Here is a 25,259-nt window from a genome sequence, read left to right on the forward strand (position 1 = left end):
AAGAGTGGTCATCCTTGGCTTGTTCCTGGTTTTAGAGGAAAAGCTTTCAGTTTTTTACCATTGAGTATGATGTTGGCTGTGGCTTTGTCATAAATGGCTTTTCTTATGTTGAGATATGTGTCCTCTATACCAATTTTGTTATAGCAAAAGCTAAGAGAATTCAGCACCACCAAACCAGCTCTACAACAAATGCTAAAGGAACTTCTCTAAGTGGGAAACACAAGAGAAGAAAAGGACCTACAAAAACAAACCCAAAACAATTAAGAAAATGGCCATAAGAACATACATATCGATAATTACCTTAAACGTGAATGGATTAAATGCTCCAACCAAAAGACACAGGCTTGCTGAATGGATACAAAAACAAGACCCATCTAGATGCTGTCTACAAGAGACCCACGTCAGACCTAGGGACACATACAGACTGAAAATGAGGGGATGGAAAAAGACATTCCATGCAAATGGAAATCAAAAGAAAGCTGGAGTAGCAATACTCATATCAGATAAAATAGACTTTAAAATAAAGAATGTTACAAGAGACAAGGAAGGACATTACATAATGATCAAGGGATCAATCCAAGAAGAATATATAACAATTATAAATATATACCCACCCAAAGAGGAGCACCTCAATACATAAGGCAACTGCTAACAGCTATAAAAGAGGAAATCGACAGTAACACAATAATAGTGGAGGACTTTAACACCTCACTTACACCAATGGACAGATCATCCAAAATGAAAATAAATAAGGAAACAGAAGCCTTAAATGACACAACAGACCAGACAGATTTAATTGATATTTATAGGACATTCCATCCAAAAACAGCAGATTACACTTTCTTCTCAAGTGCGCACGGAACATTCTCCAGGATAGATCACATCTTGGGTCACAAATCAAGCCTCAGTAAATTTAAGAAAACTGAAATTATATCAAGCATCTTTTCTGACAACAACCCTATGAGATTAGAAATGAGTTACAGGGAAAAAAACGTAAAAAACACAAACACATGGAGGCTAAACAATACGTTACTAAATAACCAAGAGATCACTGAAGAAATCAAAAAATACCTAGAGACAAACGACAATGAAAACACGACGGAGGCTTCCCTGGTGGCATAGTGGTTGAGAATCTGCCTGCTAATGCAGGGGACATGGGTTCGAGCCCTGGTCTGGGAAGATCCCACATGCCGCGGAGCAACTAGGCCCGTGAGCCACAACTACTGAGTCTGCGCATCTGGAGCCTGTGCTCCGCAACAAGAGAGGCCACGATAGTGAGAGGCCCATGCACCGTGATGAAAGAGTGGCCCCCGCTTTCCGCAACTAGAGAAAGCCCTCGCACAGAAACGAAGACCCAACACAGCCAAAAATAAATAAATAAATAAACAAATTAAAAAAATATTCTAAAAAAAAAAAAAAGAAAACACGACGATCCAAAATCTATGGGATGCAGCAAAAGCAGTTCTAAGAGGGAAGTTTATAGCAATACAAGCCTACCTCAAGAAACAAGAAAAATCTCAAATAAACAATCTAACATTCCACCTAAAGGAACTAGAGAAAGAAGAACAAAACCCAAAGTTACCAGAAGGAAAGAAATCATAAAGATCAGAGCAGAAATAAATGAAATAGAAACAAAGAAAACAATAGCAAAGATTAACAAAACTAAAAGCTGCTTCTTTGAGAAGATAAACAAAATTGATAAACCATTGGCAAGACTCATCAAGAAAAAGAGGGAGAGGACTCAAATCAATAAAATTAGAAATGAAAAAGGAGAAGTTACAACAAACACCGCAGAAATACAAAGCATCCTAAGAGACTACTACAAGCAACTCTATGCCAATAAAATGGGCAACCTGGAAGAAACGGACAAATTCTTAGAGAGGTATAACCTTCCAAGACTGAACCAGGAAGATATAGAAAATATGAACAGACCAATCACAAGCACTGAAATTGAAACTGTGATTTAAAATCTTCCAACAAACAAAAGTCCAGGACCAGATGGCTTCACAAGTGAATTCTATCAAACATTTAGAGAAGAGCTAACACCTATCCTTCTCAAACTCTTCCAAAAAATTGCGGAGCAAGGAACACTCCCATACTCATTCTATGAGGCTATCATCACCCTGATACCAAAACCAGACAAAGATACTACAAAAAAAGAAAATTACAGACCAATATCACTCATGAATATAGATGCAAAACCCCTCAACAAAATACTAGCAAACAGAATCCAACAACACATTAAAAGGATCATACACCATGATCAAGTGGGATTTATCCCAGGGATGCAAGGATTCTTCAATATATGTAAATCAATCAATGTGATAAACCATATTAACAAACTGAAGAATAAAAACCATATGATCATCTCAATAGATGCAGAAAAAGTTTCTGACAAAATTCAACACGCATTTATGATAAAAACTCTCCAGAAAGTGGGCATAGAGGGAACCTACCTCAACATAATAAAGGCCATATATGACAAACCCACAGCAAACATCATTCTCAATGGTGAAAAACTGGAAGCATTTCCTCTAAGACAAGGATGTCCACTCTCACCACTATTATTCAACATAGTTTTGGAAGTCCTAGCCACGGCAATCAGAGAAGAAAAAGAAATAAAAGGAATCCAAAATGGAAAAGAAGAAGTAAAACTGTCACTGTTTGCAGATGACATGATACTATACATAGAGAATCCTAAAGATGCCACCAGAAAACTACTAGAGCTAATCAATGAATCTGGCAAAGTTGCAGGATACAAAATTAATGCACAGAAATCTCTTGCATTCCTATACACTAATGATGAAAAATCTGAAAGAGAAATTAAGGAAACACTCCCATTTACCATTGCAACAAAAAGAATAAAATACCTAGGAATAAACCTACCTAGGGAGACAAAAGACCTGTATGCAGAAAACTATAAGACACTGATGAAAAAAATTAAAGATGATACCAACAGATGGAGAGATATACCATGTTCTTGGATTGGAAGAACCAATATTGTGAAAATGCCTATACTACCCAAAGCAATCTACAGAGTCAATGCAATCCCTATCAAACTACCAATGGCATTTTTTACAGAATTAGAACAAAAAATCTTAAAATTTGTATAGAGACACAAAAGACCCCGAATAGCCAAAGCAGTCTTGAGGGAAAAAAACAGAGCTGGAAGAATCAGACTCCCTGACTTCAGACTATACTACAAAGCTACAGTAATCAAGACAATATGGTACTGGCACAAAAACAGAAATATAGATCAACGGAACAAGATAGAAAGCCCAGAGATAAACCCACGCACCTATGGTCAACTAATCTATGACAAAGGAGGCAAGGATATACAATGGAGAAAAGACAGTCTCTTCAATAAGTGGTGCTGGCAAAACTGGACAGCTACATGGAAAAGAATGAAATTAGAATACTCCCTAACACCATACACAAAATAAACTCAAAATGGATTAGAGCCCTACATGTAAGACCGGACACTATAAAACTCTTAGAGGAAAACATAGGAAGAACACTCTTTGACATAAATCACAGCAAGATCTTTTTTGATCCACCTCTTAGAGTAATGGAAATAAAAACAAAAATAAACAAATGGGACCTAATGAAACTTCAAAGCTTTTGCACTGCAAAGGAAACCATAAACAAGACAAAAACACAACCCTCAGAATGGGAGAAAATGTTTGCAAATGAAGCAACTGACAAAGGATTAATCTCCAAAATATATAAACAGCTCATGCAGCTCAATATTAAAAAAACAAACAACCCAATCCAAAAATGGTTAGAAAACCTAAATACACATTTCTCCAAAGAAGACATACAGATGGTCAAGAAGCACATGAAAAGCTGCTCAACATCACTAATTATTAGAGAAATGCAAATCAAAACTACAATGAGGTATCATCTCACACCAGTTAGAATGGGCATCATCAGAAAATCTACAAACAACAAATGCTGGAGAGGGTGTGGAGAAAAGGGAACCCTCTTGCACTGTGGGTGGGAATGTAAATTGATACAGCCACTATGGAGAACAGTATGGAGGTTCCTTAAAAACTAAAAATAGAATTACCATATGATCCAGCAATCCCACTACTGGGCATATACCCAGAGAAAACCATAATTCAAAGAGACACATGCACCCCAATGTTCATTGCAGCACTATTTACAATAGCCAGGTCATGGAAGCAACCTAAATGCCCATCGACAGACGAATCGATAAAGATGTGGTACATATATACAGTGGAATACTACTCAGCCATAAAAAGGAACGAAATTGGGTCATTTGTTGAGACGTGGATGGATCTAGAAACTGTCATACAGAGTGAAGTCAGAAAGAGAAAAACAAATATCGTATATTAACACATGTATGTGGAACCTAGAAAGGTGGTACAGATGAACCGGTTTGCAGGGCAGAAATTGAGACACAGATGCAGAGAACAAACGTATGGACACCAAGGGGGGAAAGTGGCAGGGGGGTGGTGTTGGTGGTGTGATGAATTGGGCAATTGGGATTGACATGTATACACTGATGTGTATAAAACTGATGACTAATAAGGACCTGCTGTATAAAAAAAATAAAATAAAATTCAAAAATTAAAAAAAAAACTGCCTTTTTTTTTCATGTGGAAGTTTTATCTCTTGAGAATCTAAAGGTAAATCAAGTCTGTCTTTAAAACCAACAATCCAACCCAACATTGACAAAAAAATTAGCCTTTTGTACCCAAATAAGCAAGTGGATTCTGCTTCTATGGATGTTCAAGTTCACAGGTATTCTCATCTGTATTGTAAAGATACCCTGCACCTGGAAAAAAAAAAAAATACGTGTAAAAATGTGCTACTAAGCACTCTCACAGTCTGCAGATTGAAACAGCCTTTTGGAAAGCAATTTGGTTAAACACACCAACAGTTTTCAATGTAATGCTCCTTTGAGTAATTCATTCTTAGGATGTTCTCAGAGATGTGGACAAAGGTGTAGTGTTCATTTATGCTCACACTTTTGTAACCTACAATGGTAAAAAGTTAGAAAGAGCCAAACGTTCCACAAGGAGGAATGGTCATATAAGTTATAGCATGTATTTAGAATAGATTGTTACATAGGCTTAAAAAAATCTTAGAAGAATTTGATTTAAAACAAGGTGGAAAAAAAGTAATATAAAAATAGATATGTATAAGCCATAATGAGACACCACTTTACACCCATTAGGATGGCTATTATCAAAAATAAAATAAAATAAAATAACAAATGTTGGTGAGAAACTGGAGCCCTTGTGCACTATAGGTGATAATGTAAAATGGTACAGCTGCTGTGGAAAACAGTATGGCAATTCCTCAAAAAATTAAACATAGAATTACCAAATGATTCAGCAATTCCACTTCTGGCTATATACCCAAAGGAAATGAGAGCAGGGACACAATCAGATATTTGTACACCAATGTTCATAGTAGCGTTATTCAAAATAGCCAAAAGGTGGAAGCAACCCAAGTCTCTATCAATTAATGAATGGGTATAAAAATGTGGCGTATTCATACAATGGAATATAATTCAGCCTTAAAAGGGAAGGAAATTCTGACATATGCTACAACATGGATGAACATTTTAGACATTATTCTTAAGTGAAACAAGATAAGTCACAAAAGGACAAATACTGTATGATTCCAAATATATGCGGTACCTAGAGGAGCCAAATTCATAGAAACAGAGAGTAGAATGGTGGTTGCCAAGGGTTGGGAGTAGGGGGAGAGGAAATGGGGAGTGACTGTTTAATGTGTATACAGTGTTAGTTGGGGAAGATGAAAAAGTTCTGAAGATGGATGGTGGTGATGGTTGCATAACAATGTTAAGGTACTTAATGCCACAGAACTGTACACTTAAAATGATTTAGATGGTAAATTTTATGTTATGTATATCTTAACCAAATAAAAAATAACACTGGTACAAGGATATATACAATATGTGTATATTATATATATAATATGTATGTGTAGTATATATAATATGTATGTGTAGTTTTATATATACAGTAACATATAAGTCATATTATAAAAGGTATATGGTAAGTAGGTTGATAGGTATAAAAATTGATACATTCATGGTATATTCATTTCCTGTCACTGCTATAACAAATACCATGAACTTTGTGGCTTAGACAACGTACATTTATTCTCTTACAGTTCTGTGGGTCAGAAATCAGTATCACTGGCCAGAATCAAGGTGTCAGCAGGACTGCCCTCTTTCCAGAGGCTCTGGAGAGAATCCATTTCCTTGCTTTTGCAGCTTCTGGAGCTGCCTCACTTCCTTGGTTCATGGCGCTTTCCTCCATCTCCAAAGCCAGTGGCACAGTGTCTTGCTTCAGTGGTGACTTTGCCTTCCTCCTCTGTGTCAAATCTCCCCCTGCTTCCCTCTTCTAAGGACAGGTGTGACTGCACTTAGGCCTCACCGGATTAGCCAGAATAATCTCCCCATTTCAAGTTTCTTAACCACATCTTTTGTCATATAAGGTAATATTCACAGGTTCTGGGGACTAGGATGTGGATATCTTTGGGGGCCACTACTCAGCTTACCCACACATGGATGGACAGAAGGAAAGAAAGAAGGAAAGACTATGGAAAGAAATATAATAAAACATTAATACTAGCTAAACGGGGATTATAGAACCATGAATTGTTCTCCTCTGCATACTTTTATAGAGTTTACAAGCTTTTTGCAATGAACAAGTTTTGTAATGAAAAATGCTACCTATTGTTATATGAACTTTTAAAATAATGCAAATATAACGTAGTGTATTTGGGGTGCTTTTCCACGTGTGCTGTGGATTTCACTAAACTACTCATCATGTCTGATAATTCTCCTCATGACTGGAATAATCCATTTGTAAAACGTCAATCCTGTAACAGGAATATTGTCTATAATTGTAGAACCAAAACAAGTTTCCCACTTATGTCTATTCAGGACTCAATCCAGTCAAAATTAAAATAAAATTTCTATAGAGAAGGTTAATGTACAAAAATGTGATGCTACATTTGATAAGATACTTGACAAAACCCAAATCACCTTCTCTTAATTAGCAATGGCCTTGATTTGCACCCAGTTGGCTCATCCGTGATATTTATAGCTCCCTCTGGAAAACTCCCCATATCATCACTATTAACGTTGCTTGCCCCTGAACTCCCTTTGTGCCTCTGGTATTCATAATTAGAGTCACACACACTGTCTATAAATGAGGTATGTCTGATGTGGTGTTGCATTCATTTTTCCATAAAGCATGGAGAAAATCAAACATCTCCCAAGGGTCTTCATTATCATTCTTCTGTTAATGAAGATTTTTTTATGTTAAGCCAGGCACATGCTGGATGCCTTCTGTGGAGGACTTCATCCCAGCTCCTGCTCTATCCTGCCAGGTGAGTGCCAGCATCACTGTCATCTTAGAGAGGGAGAAGCCGCAGCTTACAGAGGCCATGTAGGCTGCCCAATGTCACCCAGCTGGTAATTGTTGGAGATGTGGGGGGAAGGCATTGCTGAAGAGTACAGAACTTACGCTACAGCTAATCACACACTTGTCCACTGAAAGACAAAACCATTCATCTCAGGCCAGCCAGTTCATTAACAAACACCTAACATCTGCTCTCCTCAATCTCTTCAAAGTTTCAAAACATGCAAAGAAAGCAGAAGAGATGGCTCTTGCCCTTTTATTTTTTAAGTTTATTTTATTTATTTTTAAAAGTCTTTATTTGTTACAATACTGCTTCTGGTTTTCTTTTTTCTTTTTCTTTTTTTTTTTTTACGTTTTGATTTTTTGGCCCTGAGGCATGTGGGATCTTAGCTCCTGGACCAGGGATCGAACCCGCACCCCCTGCACTGGAAGGCTCTAGAGTGCAGGCTCAGTAGTTGTGGCGCACGGGCTTAGTTGCTCCGCGGCATGTGGGATCTTCCAGGACCAGGGATCCAACCGGTGTCCCCTGCATTGGCAGGTGGATTCCCAACCACTGTGCCACCAGGGAAGCCCCATCTCCTCTGCTTTTGAATCTGCAGTGAAGGATGTTCAAGATGTGAATGATACAAAGTCCTGGAGGGAGTCAGTTCACTACTACTCTCCATGAGGCCAGGGAATGTGACTCATTGTATACCCAGCCCTTAGAACAGGACCTGGCCCAATAAATGTTTGATAAATGAACATATAAATGAATGGATTGAATGAATATGAATGAAGGCACAAATGCCACATGACAGTAAATTCTTCCCCTCTTGGGGATCTCAGCCAAAGCAAAAGGAGAGGTCATTTGTGCAATCAGCATTTTCTCTCTCTAATATCATCAGCATTGTTTGAGCTCATGGAAAAAAAAGTTTAAAAGGTAGATATAAATGGTTTTTCCCCTATTATAGCAAATTTTAGCAGTACAAAATAATCAAGGTTTTTCAGATTTTTACCTTTCAGGAGTCAGCGAAGTGGCCTGTATTCGTAAAATCAAAGTGATTGGCAACACACCCATCCCACTAGAGTAAGCACCCACGTCTTTTCCCTACAGAAGGAAGGCTTGGTCCCACTAGAATCCTTTCCACTCTCTCCCCATTTTTAAGGCAGTCGTGACTCCGTTACTCTTTCCTATTTTTCCCCCTGCTCCCCACCCTCAAATGTGCCCACAAATGTTGGCTACTTATACTACCAAACCCTTTGTAAAATTCGTTTTTGCTCTCCACCATCCAGAAATCTCAACCTCCCCACCACACACTTTGTGAGTCAAAATTTAAAGGTGGCATCCAAAGCCAAACCTCACTTTTCACTTAATAAAACCCAATAATTACTGTGCTTTCTGAAGTCAGATCCTCCTGCTAATCCGATACAAACCATCTAAAATTAGCGTTTTCCTTCCCCCTCAATGCCAAGGGTGGTAAGTGACTCAGCCCTGCCAGGCACCAGCCCCTTCAGCTTCCAGGGTCTGTGCTGACACCCCGTCATGACACACTCCCTCATTCTGTGACATTTCTTCTACATCTTTTCATTCACCCCAGTGAACCTCCTTCATGACACACTCCCTCATTCTGTGACATTTCTTCTACATCTTTTCATTCACCCCAGTGAACCTCCTTCACTTCAGCACCCACCCCCCTTCTCTAGTTTAAGCTACGTCAGGCTTGGCTCTTTTGCCACGGATGAGAGCAGAAGATACTCTGTTATCTGACAACGGGGGAAGAATTTCTCTTCATCTATTTTCTGGTTAAAGGAAAGGAATCACCCTTATCATCCTTGGGTGGCCAGCCTTCAAATACAGTAATTCGCACGGTAAAATGTACCTAATACTGAAGCTATACCGAATTTTCATGGGTCTTGGATGATGAAGGCTCTTGTGGGAATACTGGAATACTTTCGGCTCATCATTATGAATATCACTGATCACTGAATTTAAATTGTATTGGTTTTGTAATTGTATTTGTATAACTCTATTCTGGTTGTATATCAGTATAGGTAAAATAAGCTTGAGGAATTTATCCCTGATTTTATGACAGTACACATGCAAGCAATGTCATAATAAAACTAGTTTTAAGTCACGCTGCAGGGGAGGGGGGATTGTCTGTGAGAACATGTACTCTTTCAAAGGGGTCCAGGCTTGAAAGACACTGATCTACATATGCATTTCCTTTTTAAAATACATTTGCTGCTTTTGAATCTTATCACTGGTTTAACAGCAATATCTACGATTTCATTCTAAATATACTGAGTTTAGTATCTTAATAGCAAGTAATTCTAAGAAACAGTTAAAGATGATGACTTTAGTGTGTACTATATGTTTTATGGTGGCTGAATTTTATATATTACAGTATGTATTATAAGATTTTTAAATTAACCTGCTTTTCACTCAGAACCTCAGGGTGTTTATGTGTATTCATGCATTGTGCATTCAAGTAAGTGAAACTGAAAATCTGGATTTTATACTCATTATTCAAATACAACCTATATTAATAAGCCAAATTATATGAAACTAATACAAATTTCAGAAAAAGTATCTTACTGAACTATTAAAGGTTTATCAGTGAAAATAAAGAGTTTCGCAAATACAGCAGACAGTGCTTTGGTCTAGATTTCAATACTGGTCCTCTGTTGCCAGGTACTTAGATTTCTTTCAATTCTTCTGTTTGCCGTCTTCCTTGAGAAGAAGCTGATCTTGGTTATAACAATTGAGGAGGCTAGCTTTACACTAGAGGGAGGAAGAAATCCTTTCATCATACTCCGGGAGAGGCTGTCATATAGAGAAATCTTCGCATGTGTATCCTCTTCCTTTGCTTTTGCTAAGATCCACCCAGCCAATTTTCCACCATCAAATGTTTGTGTAAAACATACTTCTCCTCTAGGTTGAGGTGTCTTATATTTAATCTCTGAGGAGAGTTCACCTTCGTTAACATCAGTCTCTTCTGAATTTTCCTCAGTCTTTCATCTCAAACACCATCATCCATAAATTCTGCATAAATTGTGATAAGAAGATGCAAATGTAGCCCAAAGCCTTGGAAACACTTATTATCTGTCTCGTGCGCCCATTTTCGGCAGGGGCAGTTCAGATGTCTTTGTCGCTGCCACTTGGTCCATGTATCTCCCGAGACCTAAAGTATTTTTAATTAATGATATTTAACACTATTCACCAAGACAACCGGATTTCATATATTTGCACTGAAAACACGCACAAAATAAATGCCTCTTCTTTCCTCAAAGAGGATTATGCCTCATGATTAAAGACAGGTAACCACTGAAATTCTTTCAGATAATCTGGAATGAAATGTCATTTTTCTCTATTCTGGTTTCTCTCTGGGTGAAAGAACAAACAGAACTGTAAAAAGTTCAAAGTGCTTTTCTCAGCTTCTGCAAGCTTCATACTCTATAGGTTGCCATATGTATTTGCGTTATGGAAGGCAAAGACTGTGATAAACATCATTCATGAGTCTGTCTGGTTTTTGTTTCTTCCATTTCATGGCATATCTGCTCTCAAGGTTCTCAAAAATCATTTAATCCAAGATCCTTTCCTAGACAACAGTTCCAGAGATTGCTTGTTTTATGAGTCTCCAAAAGGCTATAATAATACTTAAAAGCAAGGGAGGAGGCAAAAGATATCTTTGAAAATTATATTTGAAGAAGGGAGAATGTAAATGGAATTAGCTATTCCAAGTGTTGAGAAATATGACCAAGTTTAGGAGTTAGTTCACTTAAGTGCTAACTTTTCACTCAGATTATTCAAAACAGCATCTATTTCAAGTTGGATTTGTTGCCGAGCTAACCTTTTTTAAAGTACAGTAATATTTATATCTTTGTTGTAAAAATTCAAAACAGTGCAGAAAGAGTGAGAAATATCCAAACCATGAGGCCCTCACCCCTGGTCCCCCAGTCCTATTGCCCAGAGGGAACCACTTAAGACATTTTGTGGGGCTTCCCTGGTGGTGCAGTGGTTAAGAATCCGCCTGCCAATGCAGGGGACACGGGTTCGAGCCCTGGTCTGGAAAGATCCCACATGCCAAGGAGCAACTAAGCCCATGCGCCACAACTACTGAGCCTGCGCTCTAGAGCCCACGAGCCACAGCTACTGAGCCCACGTGCCACAACTACTGAAGCCTAGAGCCCGTGCTCCGCAACAAGAGAAGCCACCACAATGAGAAACCTGCACACCACAACGAAGAGTAGCCCCTGCTCGCTGCAACTAGAGAAAGCCAGCACACAGCAACGTAAAGTAGACCCAACGCAGCCAAAAATAAATAAATAAATTAATTAAATAAATTAAAAAAAAAGATATTTTGTGTATCTTTGTAGACATTTTCACTGCATGTATTTCCTTAACACACACACACACACATAGAATCATGATATACTCTCTCTTCTGTAATCTGACAATACATAGAGCTGATCAATAGCAACTAAGCCATTGATAAGCTATTGTAGTGAGGTGGTTTTTCTGCAGGGCTGCCAGTGCGTTGTCTTCATGGGCAGGAAAAAAAAAATTGTGAAGATGGGTGTGGAGGGTGCTAGGGCTTTGATGCCCCGGTCTCTTTCTGAGCAAGAGAAAAACATCATGGCTTCCCCTCTGCTCACTTAAAAACCCATGTACCAAACTACATTGCAGGGGCTGAGTTAGACTCTGGGGACTCTGAGCCCAGTCAGAGAGGCATGGCCCTTGCCCTCATGGAGCTCTCAGTCTGCTCTCCTTACAAACCACTGTTCCCAGGAAAGCATCTGCTCATCAACTCATTCAAGCCAACCTTTACTGAGCACCTATCATGAACCAAGTGCTATTTTAGACACGACAAAGATGAACAAGATTCCAAACCTACCCTTCAGGATCACAGTCTAATGGGGAGATAGATTATTGTTACCACAAGAGCACTGTGAAATATGCATGATGCTATTAAGGAGGTAGGATGAGGTGTCACTTCACTTAGCCCTGAGGGGGAGGAGGGGAGGGGAGGGGAGGGTTGGGAAGCTTTCCTGAAGCCCGAGGGTGGAGTTGGGGTGAGGTAATTTCAGGTGGAGGGGACAATGCAAGCAGACACCACCGTTAGGACATGTGGGGAAACTGCAGCATTTTAGGGCTGCTGGAGCGTGTGGAGCAGGGTCAGAACGTGGAGAGCTTTGCACACGTCTGAGGACTTCGGGTATATGTGAGGCAATGGGGGGACGGGGGGCTTGTTTAGGCAGAAGGATTGGGGTGGGCTTAAAGGATCACAGAGCTCACTCTTACAGCTGTAGGAGGCTGGGAAACTAACCCAGAGACTGTGGCAGAGGGGTCCAGAGGAGAAATGATGAGACCCTAAGCCAGGCAGGGGTATTTAGTGGGTAAAACTATCTGGGTGTGAGAACAAATTGGATATGAAGTTTGAAAACAATGGGCAGGTTTCTGGGACTTCCCTGGTGGCGCTGTGGTTAAGAATCCGCCTGCCAATGCAGGTGACACGGGTTCGAGCCCTGGTCCAGGAAGATCCCACATGCTGCAGAGCAACAAAGCCCATGTGCCACAACTACTGAGCCTGCGCTCTAGAGCCCGTGAGCCACAACTACTGAGCCTGTGTACCACAACTACTGAAGTCCACGCACCTAGAGCCCGTGCTCCACAAGAGAAGCCACCGCAATGAGAAGCCCGCGCACTGCAACCAAGAGTAGCCCACGCTCGCTGCAACTAGTGAAAGCCTGTGCGCAGCAACGAAGACCCAACACAACCAAAAATAAAATATAATAAATAAATTTTTAAAAAGGGACTTCCCTGGTGGCGCAGTGGTTAAGAATCTGCTTGCCGGGCTTCCCTGGTGGCGCAGTGGTTGAGAATCTGCCTGCCAATGCCGGGAACACGGGTTCGAGCCCTGGTCTGGGAAGATCCCACATGCCGCGAAGTGACTGGGCCCGTGAGCCACAATTACTGAGCCTGCGCGTCTGGAGCCTGTGCTCTGCAATGGGAGAGGCCGCGATAGTGAGAGGCCCACGCACCGCGATGAAGAGTGGCCCCCACTTGCTGCAACTGGAGAAAGCCCTCGCACAGAAACGAAGACCCAACACAGCCATAAATAAATTAATATAAAATTAAAAAAAAAAAAAAAGAATCTGCTTGCCAATGCAGGGGACATGGGTTCGAGCCCTGGTCCAGGAAGATCTCACATGCCGCGGAGCAACTAAGCCTGTGTGCCACAACTACTGAGCCTGCACTCTAGAGCCCACGAGCCACAACTACTGAAGCCCGCGCGCCTAGAGCCCGTGCTCCGCAACAAGAGAAGCCACAGCAATGAGAAGCCCACACACCGCAACGAAGAGTAGCCCCCACTCGCCGCAACTAGAGAAAGCCCACGCAGAGCAATGAAAACCCAACACAGCCAAAAATAAATAAATAAAATAAAATAAATTTATTAAGAAAAAAAAAGGTCAGGTTTCGGGACAACTCCCAGGTTTAAAATGTTGGTAATTGGTTGATGGAAGTCTAGTCTGTCTGGAAGTCAGATTAAAAGATATTAAAAAAAAATTTTACCTGGTACTCACCCCTCAGCATAAAAGCCTTTTTCTTATCTTAAAATAAACACTGGGACTTCCCTGGTGGCGCACTGGTTAAGAATCTGCCTGCCAGTTCAGGGTACACGGGTTCAAGCCCTGGTCTGGGAAGATCTCACATGCCATGGAGCAACTAAGCCTGTGTGCCACAACTACTGAGCCTGTGCTCTAGAGCCCACAAGCCACAACTACTGAGCCCGCGTGCCACAACTACTGAAGCCCATGCACCTAGAACCCATGCTCCGCAACAAGAGAAGCCACCGCAATGAGTAGCCCATTCGCCGCAACTAGGGAAAGCCCACTCCAAGCAACGAAGACCTAACGCAGCCAAAAATAAATAAATAAATAAACTTATAAAAACTAAATAAATAACCACTCAATTCTACCTTCCCATCCCACCCTGTTAAGATAACCAAGTAACCTGCCTCTCCTCCTCCTGTCTTCAACCCAGCACAGCTAGTCCCCAAAACGCCCCTGAAACTGCTCTAGTGAGGGTCACCCGTGAGAGGGGTCCTGTTCCCAGAGCTCTCGGCAGCACCAGGCTCCGTGGCCAGGCCTTCAACTCTCTCTTCCTTTGCTTTGCCTGACGTGGCCCCCTCTACCAGTCTCCTTTACCCCACACGGCAGCTCCTCCCTTGGCTTCCCCACCTCCCCGGTCCCTGGTTCTAGAATCAAGTTCCATCTTTTCTTCAGATTCTCCAGATGCGATCCCGTCTGCACCTCCACCACCTCCACATGGAAGTCTCCCAGTTGTAACGCCATTCTTCCAAAATCCCAAAGGCAGGCGTCCAACTGCCGGTATTCAGCCACAGGAAACTTGTCCAGAGCTCCTTTCTCCTCCCCGCCTACATTCCCTGCCTGCGCCAACGGCGCCAGCAGCCATCATCCTCCAAAGCCTGGTATCTGGAGCCACGCTTAGCTCTGGCTGGACAGGGCACAGATGCTCCATTCTCTGTCCCCACCTCTGCATTGCTGTGCACTCTGTCCTTCCTTTCTTTAAAAAATACATTTGACACACACAAAACATTATCTACAAAGTCACCATCCCAGATTTTGGCTTATTATTCCCTTTTTCCTTTATTATTTTTATGTTTAATACATTACATACAACATATTTAATACATACAGAATTCTACAATATACATGAGTTATAAAGCATCATATAATAAACCATAAACCTACCATACAACCCAAGAATGAGAGAACATTACTAATAACTAGCAACCACCCACGTGTCCCTCTGTTATCCGTTCCCTCTGTTTCCCTCTCAGAGGTAAGCAGTAGGCTAAATTTTGGTTTATCATTGTTTTGTTTTGTTTCTTACAGTATAGTTTTTCCATTTATGTATGCTTAGACAATGTACTCTTTGGTTTTGCTTGGTTTTGAGCTCAATAAAAATAGTCTCAACCATACCCTGGGACTTGCTTTTTTTTCTTAATATTTTCTGAGATTCATTCTTATTGTCAGGTATAGCTGTAGTTCACCTCTTGTCACTACAGAATAATATCCCTTAGTGTGAATATACCTAATTTACTTAAACATTCTCTTGTAGACAGAATGGCATTTCAGTTTTTCCAGTTATTAACTATTATGAAGATGTTACCATAAACATTTTTGTACACACCTGCTGGTACACAAATGCAAGAGTTTACTGGATACACAACTGGGAGGTGGAGTCATAAGCTAGATCCTAAAGTATGCAAATGTTCAACTCTGTGAGGTGTAGTTGTTTCCTAAAGCAGAGGTGCCTGTCTACACATCCACACAATGATGAGCTCACATTTAGCACCTGGTGCTGCCAGACTCCTTAATTTTACAAATCTTATGGATGTAAATTGCAAGCTCATTGTGGTCTTAATTCATATCTCCAAGGTTTCTACTCATTTATAAGCCCTATGTATTTCCTCTTCTTGTGAAATGTCTTTTCAAGTTTCTTCTATTTTTCTTTTCTTTTTTTTTTTTTGTGCTTTCTGATTTTTTTTTTATTACTCAAAAAGGGTTCACTTTTAAATACAAAAGCTAAATAAAGCTTTCTGACTCTGTGCTTGTACTTTCAACACTTTCACAACAATTTTCTGCTCCTCAATAAGGAAAGTGTGTTCGATCCTGTCACGGACACATTTAGCACACATGGAACCACCATAGGCCCGGCTGACATGTTTTTTTGTTTTAGACGACCTCACAAGAACTTAAAGTCTCACAGTGCGAAATCCTTGAAGTCGGCCTGAGCACACGCCACAGGCGGATTTTGGTGTTTTCCTAACCTTCTTGGTATAAAGGTAAACAATTCTATTACCAGGGGTTCGGGACAGGCTAGTTTTGTTAGAGGCTTATTGTAGGACAGCCTACGATGGTATGTCAAACGCTGGACCCTCCTGAATGCCTCTAGATACCGTCCCTGGAAGAGGAAGGCTATTTTTCTGTTTTTTTAAAAAATAGGAATTCTCTATATATTCTGCTTACTACTCCTTTGCCAGTTAACTGTATCGTAAATGTCAAGTCTTGGTTTGTCTTTCCACTACACTAAATTGTTTGTTAGCTTAACTTAAGTGCTAGTTTTAATATATTTGATTTAATCATCTTTTCTTTTATGATTAGCATATGTCTCAAGAGATTCTTTCCGGCCCTAAGGTTTTTTTCCATGCAAACATTTAAATATTTGCTTTTCGTAATCAAGACCTTAATGTATTTGGAATTGACTGCTCGGTGAGGTGTGAGGCAGAAATCCATTTCATGGTTTTCCACAAGGATAACCGTTGTTCTAGCACTACTTATGGAGCCACCCTTCCTGCCCCCACTGACCTGCCATGCCACCTCATCACATCTCAAAGGGCAGCATTACGCCTGGGCTATTTCTCAGGCTCCTGAGCTCGTTGCACTGCTCAGAGCGCCTACCTCTGCACCACATACAACACAAACTCTGTAATAAAACTTACTGTCTTGTAAAAGGTCCCCTCAACCTCCTCATTATAGTCAGAAGCATCCAGCCATCTTAGTCCTTTGCTATTCCACAGACGTTTAGATATCTGCCTGTCACATCCAACAAAACCTCTGTTGGAATTTCTGCTGGAAATGGCATTGAATCTGTAGATGATTTTTGGGAGGTTTGATACCCTTACAACCTTCATGAACAAAGATACTGTAGTTCTTCATTTGTTTCTACCTTACTTCTTCACCTTTATCCTTCAAATCCTCAATCAAGACTTAACCTAAACACTGCCTGCCTCAAACATGTCTTTTACCTTCTCAACTAAAAGGAAGACAAGCGTGTCTTTCATGTGCAAGTTTTTTAGATAGCTGCAAGAATCCAAGAAAAAGATGGGGTGGGTTTGAGATTTCTCGCTGAGTACACTGAGAATTCGCGAGAAGAGTAAGATGATACTGGTCTGAGACACATTGAGTCTTTGGTGTGCTATGTGCGCTTCAGCACAGAGGAGTCTGGATAGATTGCCCACTGAAACTGTATGACTAAGAAGGTAACTAGTGACAGGCTCATGAGGACCAGGCTTTAAATGGGCAGAGGAAGAGAAAACTATGAAAGTAGCTAAGAAATTACAAGAAACATGGAAGGTAAATCAGAAGAGTGAAGTCAAGGGGGAACCAGGGAAAGGAGATTTTTGGAGAAGTGGTCAGTATTGCCCAAACCCAGAGAAGAAAGATCACTGGAAAGGCCACGGGATCTAACAATTAAGAGGTCATTAACGACAGAAGAGATGGGTAAAACAAACAAACAACAACAACAAAAAAAACTAACTTCACTGAGTTAAAGAGAGAATGGGAGGAGAAGGTGGTTGGCACAGAGTAGACACTCGGATATTTGTCGAGGACAAGCCTGAGAGAAATGGAAAGAGGGCAGACTCTTCTCTAAATGAGCTCAGCTGTGAATAGAGGGAGGCTGATGGCAGAATATCTCAGATGAGAAACGGGGCGCTGTAGGATCTGACCTCAACCACCATCCCACACACCAGCCTCCACGTTACAGACAGCAGAGTAAGCAGCAGAGTGCAGAAGGTTCCGAACAAGTGCTTCTTTAGAGGGAAAAAATAAATATGGGATCCCTAATGGAAATGATGAGAGTGAGTGAGTGGATGTGAGAGCCACGGACGTCGATGCCAAGGAGAGGTTCTGGACGTACCGGCAGAGACACAGAAAAGACCCCGGCTGCAGAATGGTCACCTTCCTGCCTTTGAGGTCACCTGACATAAACTAAGGTAGGGGTTTTCAAGCTATATTCTGTATTATTTAATGAACATATAGGCACCCGAACTTGCACAAATTGTTTTTGTCTTTAGATAAAAGGCATCCATCATGGGATTAGATCAACAATACACTTAAGGAAGCCATTCCGTCACATAACTAGTTGAGAAAAGATATGGTACATACTTAATGAAACTGGGAGACTCTTAGCAACTGTAATTCGGATAAAATACATTAAAATATTTGGAGGGGGTTATTCTTTCTTAAAGAAGGATGTGCCAACACCTAGAATAACATACCTGCTATGGAAGAGAAAATAAGTCCTCCATCTGAGCATCTCGGGGAAAATGAGTCCCAGTCTCAATCTAGCACAGATTAAATGGACCTAAAGAAAGCATATAATTCTCTTCACTTTAAGGGCACGTGATGCCTAAGAAGGCATGTTACTCTGCAGGTAAACATGTATATGCTACAGTTATGCAGGATTATCGTTTGCTAAGTTTTTTTCCCCTTTCACCTGAATGTACCTGAGTGTATATTTGATATAACTGCTTTGGGGCAAGGCCAGCTTACATCATGAGGGGAGGGGGAACTGTCTCACAGAAAATGAGGGCTGATGGTGCTGATGACATAGACATTAGCTTCTCTCTCCAGTCACTGTGTTCAGTGGGGCTCTAATCCCAGAAAGGGTACCTAGTATATTCAACGCGGTCGTTCCCATATGCATTTCCCCAGTATCTTTTCACCTCCATTAATCTCTTATTCTCTTTCCATGAGCACCTACCCTGTGCTGAGCTCGGGGACCCCCTAGAGAGCTCTACAGAAGCTGCCATCTATCAGGCTCTCACTGTGTGCCGCAGCCCATGTTCCCTGCCTACGTGCATCGTCTCCTTTAATCCACACCTCAGGCCTGTGAGAGAGGAGCTAGTCTCGCTGTCTCCATTTCACAGATGAGAAAATCGTGCTGATACTTCAGTCGCACGGCAAGGACGCGGCAAACCTGAAACGCGAGCGAATCTGGGTGTGTCTGACTTCAAAGCCCTGGTTCTTAACCATCTCCCCGCGATGACCACAAACAAGTCCACGCGCTGTTCCCACATCATGCGAGCCTGGAGCTGGGGCAGCGCAGAAAAGGAAGCGCTGAGTGGAGTGGTGCTGCTCACCTATCCACGCTGCAGGGACCCGCGGCTGAGCCGACGGCCTGCTCAGTTCTGCAAAACAACCCGAGGCTGTTAACCACCCTCAGCGGCCACTCTCTCTGCCCACCTCCTTTCTCCCCGCTCAGGGTGCGGGAATATGAGATCACGAGCGGACAAAATGCTTGGAGAACGTGACTGTATCCGACCTGCCAGGGCCAGCAGCAGCCTAAGTACCTGTGATAAGCCGGAGGGGGAGAGCATGCCTCCGGCCGCAGGGACTTCTGCAGGCATCTAATCGAGGCTTCAGAAAAGGAGGTCTCGGGAGAGAGAGGTCTCAGGAGAGCAGAGCTTCTCCCCTGTCGGAGTAACTGCTCTAACCACTCAGATTAAAATGCCCCGTTGCTCACAGCGTCACTCTGCCACAGGGCCCTATTCACATCCCCCTATTCAACTGACTTTCAGGCTTTTCTCTGAGAAATAAGAAAGAAAGAAAGAAAAAAAAAGAAAGAAATGGCCTCCTAGGTCTGCGGTAAAAATGAAAAAAGCAAGTTGACTTGCAAAAGACCTCCACCTCCGGCTTGTCCTAGTCCCCGAGGGACCGGGGACACCCCCGGAGTCTTGCTCACTGCTCTTCATTCAAAGTCCCCTGGAAAACAGCCGCTTGTTTTCCAAGAACTGTAGGAACACGCTGTTCGTCCACAAGGTCCCACCAAACGTCCACAACCTGGAGCGGCACAAAGGTCAACCAGATGCAGATGGGCTCGCGGCCGCTGCGCTGTTATTATTAAGGCACTTTTGACTGTGTTTCCTTGAGGAAACAAGTATAGACAAGGTTAAAAAAAAAAAAAAAAGTTAGTCTGTATCATATCCCAGAATGGGTCCCAGCCATTTCTCAACCTCGGCCACAGACATGTTCTTCCTCAAAGCATAATCCTCAATCTGCAAAAGATTAAAAGCAGTTTATTAAACCAAAATGATAAGACTTTTTGAACTCAAGTTTCCGCAGCATTTGCCAAGATACATTAAGTACGTTTTATGTCTTTTGCCTTAATAGTAATCCACTGAGTTAAATGGAGACAGATATTTATCTATTCATCGAGGTGCCTTATTTTCTGGGCAGAAAAACAACATGTCGTAACTACCTCAGGCTGAGAGCCTGGCTGGGGTGTGTGTGTGGCAGGGCTGTGGGAGGGTTGGTCTCTGTGTAAACGGCAGGGCGAGAAATGGGGCAGTGGGCTGAAATCAAATCAAGACATAAACTGGAGTACATTTCTTCATCCTTTCCCTCTCATTTTACTCTCACTCACATGTAAAATAAAACAGGTTTAACAGCTCCATTCAAAACAAGACAGGCATCTAGGGATGCCACACACAATGAAACAGCTAACCTACCTGATCCTTGGAAATTTTCCCCACGGCAAAATATCTGGACCTCAAATTGGAGAAGTAAAGGCCGGATACTGCTGAAGCAGGTGCCATGGCCAGCGATTCTGTTAACCTAATGCCTGGGGAGAGCAGCATGGGGAGAAACGCTCGTTTATTCAGTGCTGAGACAGGCCTGCCAAGTGGTAGGCTCCCAGTAAATTCTTGTTTACAAGTGAATGAGAGTGAGCGTGTGCCTTCCAGGTGGACACATGACACAGAGTGAAAGATGTGAGCAGACTCGTCTAGCAAATTCCTGCCGAGGGGATGAACAAATTCAGGATGTGCGGCTCTCCTCTAACCTGGGGGGAGAGGCCTGGAAAAGACTCTCTACATTCTTATCCCTGCCCTCCAAGATCAGCCATGGAGGCTACGCCAGGGCCTTCTAGACAAGGACTCCAACCGTGCAGATGGGGACACCACCTGGACCTCCAAGCGCACCTGTGAGGCCAAGGCCACTAGGGGAATGACAGCCAGCCAGGCCCCATTGAGGATGAGCCCACACCAAGGCTATCTAGTCTACGCCATTCACTTTCTGGACAAGGCAACGGAGCGACGTAAAGGCTCGGTGCTTTGCCAAAGATCGCCCAGCAGGCTTACGGCAGAAACGGGTCCCAAGGCCCCGTCTCGTGTCTCCTGGAGCCAGTGCCATCCCTGCCAGCCCAGATTCAAAGAGCCTCACAGCAATTCATGTCCATCTACATTCCTTTAACGTCTTCGGCGTGGATGGCACGCTTTTGACGAACTCCACTGGAAACAGTGCACTGTGTTCGCAGTGGTGTAGAAGTAAAGAGAGAGGGAGTGGAAGGGAAGGGTGGGAATTCTGTGAGACGAGGGTCCAGAGACACTCCTAGAAGTGGTGGAAGGAGAGAGCCACGTGAAATACGTTACTAAAGGTTACAAAGGTCACTTACTAGTGGAGAGACTGAAAACAGTAACACACGTGTAATAGGAAAATGGGGCAGGGGATGTACCGGCTGGTGTGAGTCAGCCAAGCTCCCATCTATTGTAGGTGAAGAGAAAATAATGAAAACTGATAAACCTGAAAATGGTGATGAAAGACCACTACTCAATAATAATGCTACGGGGCCTCCACGTGCACGAACTAAAATGAGTTTCTTTTCCTCCTGTTAAAATAATAATAATATGGAGGTGAAGGACTAGAGCACACTGCTGGAGGTGAGGAAGGGTGGGGTCAGGGGTCTCACTGTAAGCCTCTCCGTGGCTTCCACCTGCTCCCCCCACGCGCCTTCCCTTCGCTACCGTGTGTGTAACACGAGGCAGGATGCGCGCCTGCCCGGCGCTGACCTGTGTGCCGCTCCACGTCCGCCAGCCTCCACATGGTCAGCTTCTCGGTGTGGTCGGGCTGGCTGGGGTAGCCGGGCGCCGGCCGGATGCCCTCGTAGCGCAGCCTCCGCAGGTCGGCCACGGCCAGCTGCTCGTCGCCGCAGTAGCCCCACAGCTCCCTGCGGACCCGTGCGTGCAGCTCCTCGGCAAAGGCCTGGGGCGGAACACGCGGTCAGATGGAGGCGGGAGCCCTTCTCCCGCCCTCCCTCCTGCCCTCCGTCCCGCCCGCAAAAGCACCTCCCTGACCGGACAGCAGGCGGGGGAACCGGCGAGAGGGATGGGCCGGGGGCTCAACTCATGTGTACTGTCATCAGCTGCTCTGCGGCTCGGTTCTGGCCTCAGCCCGGGCTCTCAAGGATCATATTCAATGACCCGAGGATCCAAGGCCCTTCAGACCTTTCCCTGACGCTCAGGCTACAGCTTATGGTGGCCAGAAGGAGGAGCGGGGACCATGACAGCAGCCAGCGGCTCTGCTGTGAGCCTCGGGAAGAGGGGAGCGGCTCCCACAGCTTAGGCTGCCCCACCCCACAGAGGAAGATGAGGGATCTACAGGGGAGCCCAACATCAGAACGAGAAGCTCTGAAACGGAACCTGTTTGGCTTTTTGCAGGCTCCTCTGGAAAACATCAAATCACAAGCACAGGGCGACACCAGAACCAAGACAATGAAGTCAAGGCTCCACGGGCCACTCCAACTACAGCGTCGCTGAAGCCTACTCTGTGCCCAAAGATGAGGCGTGAGAGTGACTCGAAAATACAGGATTTAAGAGTATGTGTGCTGTTAGAGCCAAACACCCCCCACCCCCCCCCCACACACACACACACGTGCGCGCGCACTCTGGCCTCAGGGCACCACGGCTCTACCTCGGCCAGCCGGTCGCCCAGCGCCTTGACCATGATGCTGCTGTAGTCGTCACACTCTTCCTCGTAGGCCTTGCTCAGCTCCTCCACCCCGAAGCAGGCGACGGCAAACAGACCCAGGTAGTCGGGGACGCCCGAGTGCAGAGGGGCGATGAAGTCCGAGAGGCAGAGGTAGGGGTCCGCGCTGGCAGAGTCCTTCTCGGCCTTGAAACGCAAGGAGTGGGCAGAGTGTCCATTAGCATGGAATTGGCACCAACACACAGAGAAGAGCAATCGAGCGCCTTCCAATGAATACAGCTTCAAATGGGGCTGCCTGTCTGTTTTGTTCACTGTTACATCCCCAGCACTTAGAAGAGTGCCTGATATGTAGTGAGTGTTCAATAAACATGTGTTGAATAAATAAATGGAACGAGAGTTTTAGAAAGATATGACATGAAATGACATACACAGTCGAGAAGCCAGTTAACTCGCTCACTCACACACTGACCAAACATTTACTGAATGCCTACAGGAAGTGGAACCCTAAATATTCATATAAAAAGGTTTTCTTTTCCTCCAGAAGTGTTTTCAGTTCAAGACCCACATTAAATCCTAAAGTTATGTTCAAAAGGGGCCCACTGAGTGTGTAAGCCTCTACTTTGCATCGACAGAAGCAGTTCAACAAACGGCTAAGGTCAGCAACACAGGGCCACGTGCTGTCCACCACGGGCGGTGGGTCAGGGGATGGCGAAGGACACTGCTGGGCTGGCCTGAAACCAATCAAAAAATTGAGCAGAATCTGCTTCTGGGGTTCTCTCCTCAGGCCAGGTGGCCATCCTCGCCTGCTTTCCATCTTCAGCTGATGACTGACTTATCCCTGCTACTGAGCTGACAAATAAGGTCTCCAACGTACTTCACAATCAACACATGTTTGCTGAGAAGGTAAATAACAAATGACTAATATTTACTGAGTGCTGACTGTGTGTCAGGCACTGGCCTTGGTGCTTTATACGAATTAACTAATCCAATCCTCTCAACAACCTTGTGAAGTAAGTGATACCACCAGCTCCATTTTATACAAGAAATCCGAGGCAGCGAGAGCTTGAAGAACTAGTTCAAGGTCAGACAGTGGCAGGCCCATGGGTCTGATCCACAGCCAATGCTCTTGACCGCTATACAACACTGCTTAGGATGGATCAATTAATGAGCAGTCAACCCAGAAGCTTCACAGCTATTTGCTTGCCAGCTCTGGAAACAAGTACAGTCTAATGGACACTGGGCAGAAAACAGTTAAGTGGCTGCAGACAAGAAGGTATTTGACAAAGGCACGTGGAAATGTCACAGAGCCAGGGCCAGCTATGCAGGGAGGAGCTGCCTTCCACTTGTACTCTGCCCATCAACTGGAGATACAAAGTTTCCCAGCACCACAAGGAGAGACAGGTCACAGAGCCACACAGCTCTTTAAAATAGACAGCGATCAGAGCCACTCAGAACAGAAGACTCCCGGAGCAGTAAGTCGCTGCAGCCAGAATTTTCCAGCGTACTAGAAAAAAGCACATCCTTAGAAATAGCTATCTGGGTAGGTAATACATGTGCATTGAAAAGTCATTATATTAAATGTCCTAATACAGTCCCTCACAGACTGCCTGGACATGAATGGTGTTGGATGTAAAAAGAGATCAGAGGACACAGGACTTGAAGGATGGAAATTCAGGCCAGGGTGGAGGTTTCTGACCTTAATTACTTCTTTAAAAGAAAAGTCACCAGTTCCCTAGTGAGGAGGGGCTAGAACTTAACATGAGAATCCTCTTGTGTTCTGAGGTGTCTGAGCCTGAGTGCACGGAGTGAGGATGCACCAGGCCTGGGTGCAGAGAGTGAGGACGGACTGGGCCTGGGTACACACAGTAATGGTGTAGCTGCCCCCGTTTAACTTGTTATGATACTGTTTAATGTCCCAAGTTTAAGGATTCCCTCAGACGTTGTTATAGTTAAAATATCTGACATTATGAATTACATTGTGATTATGATTAAAAGCAATGCTACCACTCCTGAATGACTGAAAATGGTAATAAGACCACGCGAGAGTCATTTGTTAATGACTGGTGAATTCTGGCTCCGATTCTTGATCAGGGCAGCTCATTTTTTATAGCAGCTAAAGGGACATGCTTACAGATTTGCACGTTTAAAGGTGGGGTCACAGGAGAGGGAGCCGTGTGGAGGAGAGCGTGTTCTATGAGCCGGGAGAAGCCAGTGGCATGAGAGAACAGCCACTGGGGTGTGGGCAGGCTGGGCTCTGCCCCCCGAGCTGCGCGG

The 25,259-nt window shown here is 43.5% G+C and overlaps 1 protein-coding gene and 1 pseudogene across 4 annotated transcripts in view; both read right to left on the bottom strand.

Annotated features, from left to right (window-relative positions):
- Positions 1-13,846: 13,846 nt before the first annotated feature.
- On the bottom strand, positions 13,847-19,630 carry LOC309642902 (large ribosomal subunit protein eL34 pseudogene; annotated as a pseudogene). Its single transcript has 2 exons — positions 19,574-19,630; positions 13,847-16,401 (listed from the first exon to the last, which is right to left on the bottom strand). The product of its transcript is annotated as a large ribosomal subunit protein eL34 pseudogene (transcript).
- MTR (5-methyltetrahydrofolate-homocysteine methyltransferase) overlaps positions 16,031-25,259 on the bottom strand; it is a 110,676-nt gene continuing 101,447 nt past the window's right edge. For all 3 annotated transcript variants that reach the window (XM_082425502.1, XM_082425503.1, XM_082425504.1), the window contains 4 exons: positions 22,971-23,171; positions 22,070-22,262; positions 20,732-20,844; positions 16,031-20,278 (listed from right to left, as the gene is read on the bottom strand). In XM_082425502.1, the coding sequence (XP_082281628.1) occupies positions 20,192-20,278; positions 20,732-20,844; positions 22,070-22,262; positions 22,971-23,171 (594 nt within the window). In that variant the 3' untranslated portion in view covers positions 16,031-20,191. The remainder of the gene's footprint in view (positions 20,279-20,731; positions 20,845-22,069; positions 22,263-22,970; positions 23,172-25,259) is intronic.

The sequence above is a fragment of the Balaenoptera physalus genome (genome assembly GCF_965194825.1).
Source record: "Balaenoptera physalus genome assembly, chromosome: 14".
NCBI lineage: Eukaryota > Metazoa > Chordata > Mammalia > Artiodactyla > Balaenopteridae > Balaenoptera > Balaenoptera physalus.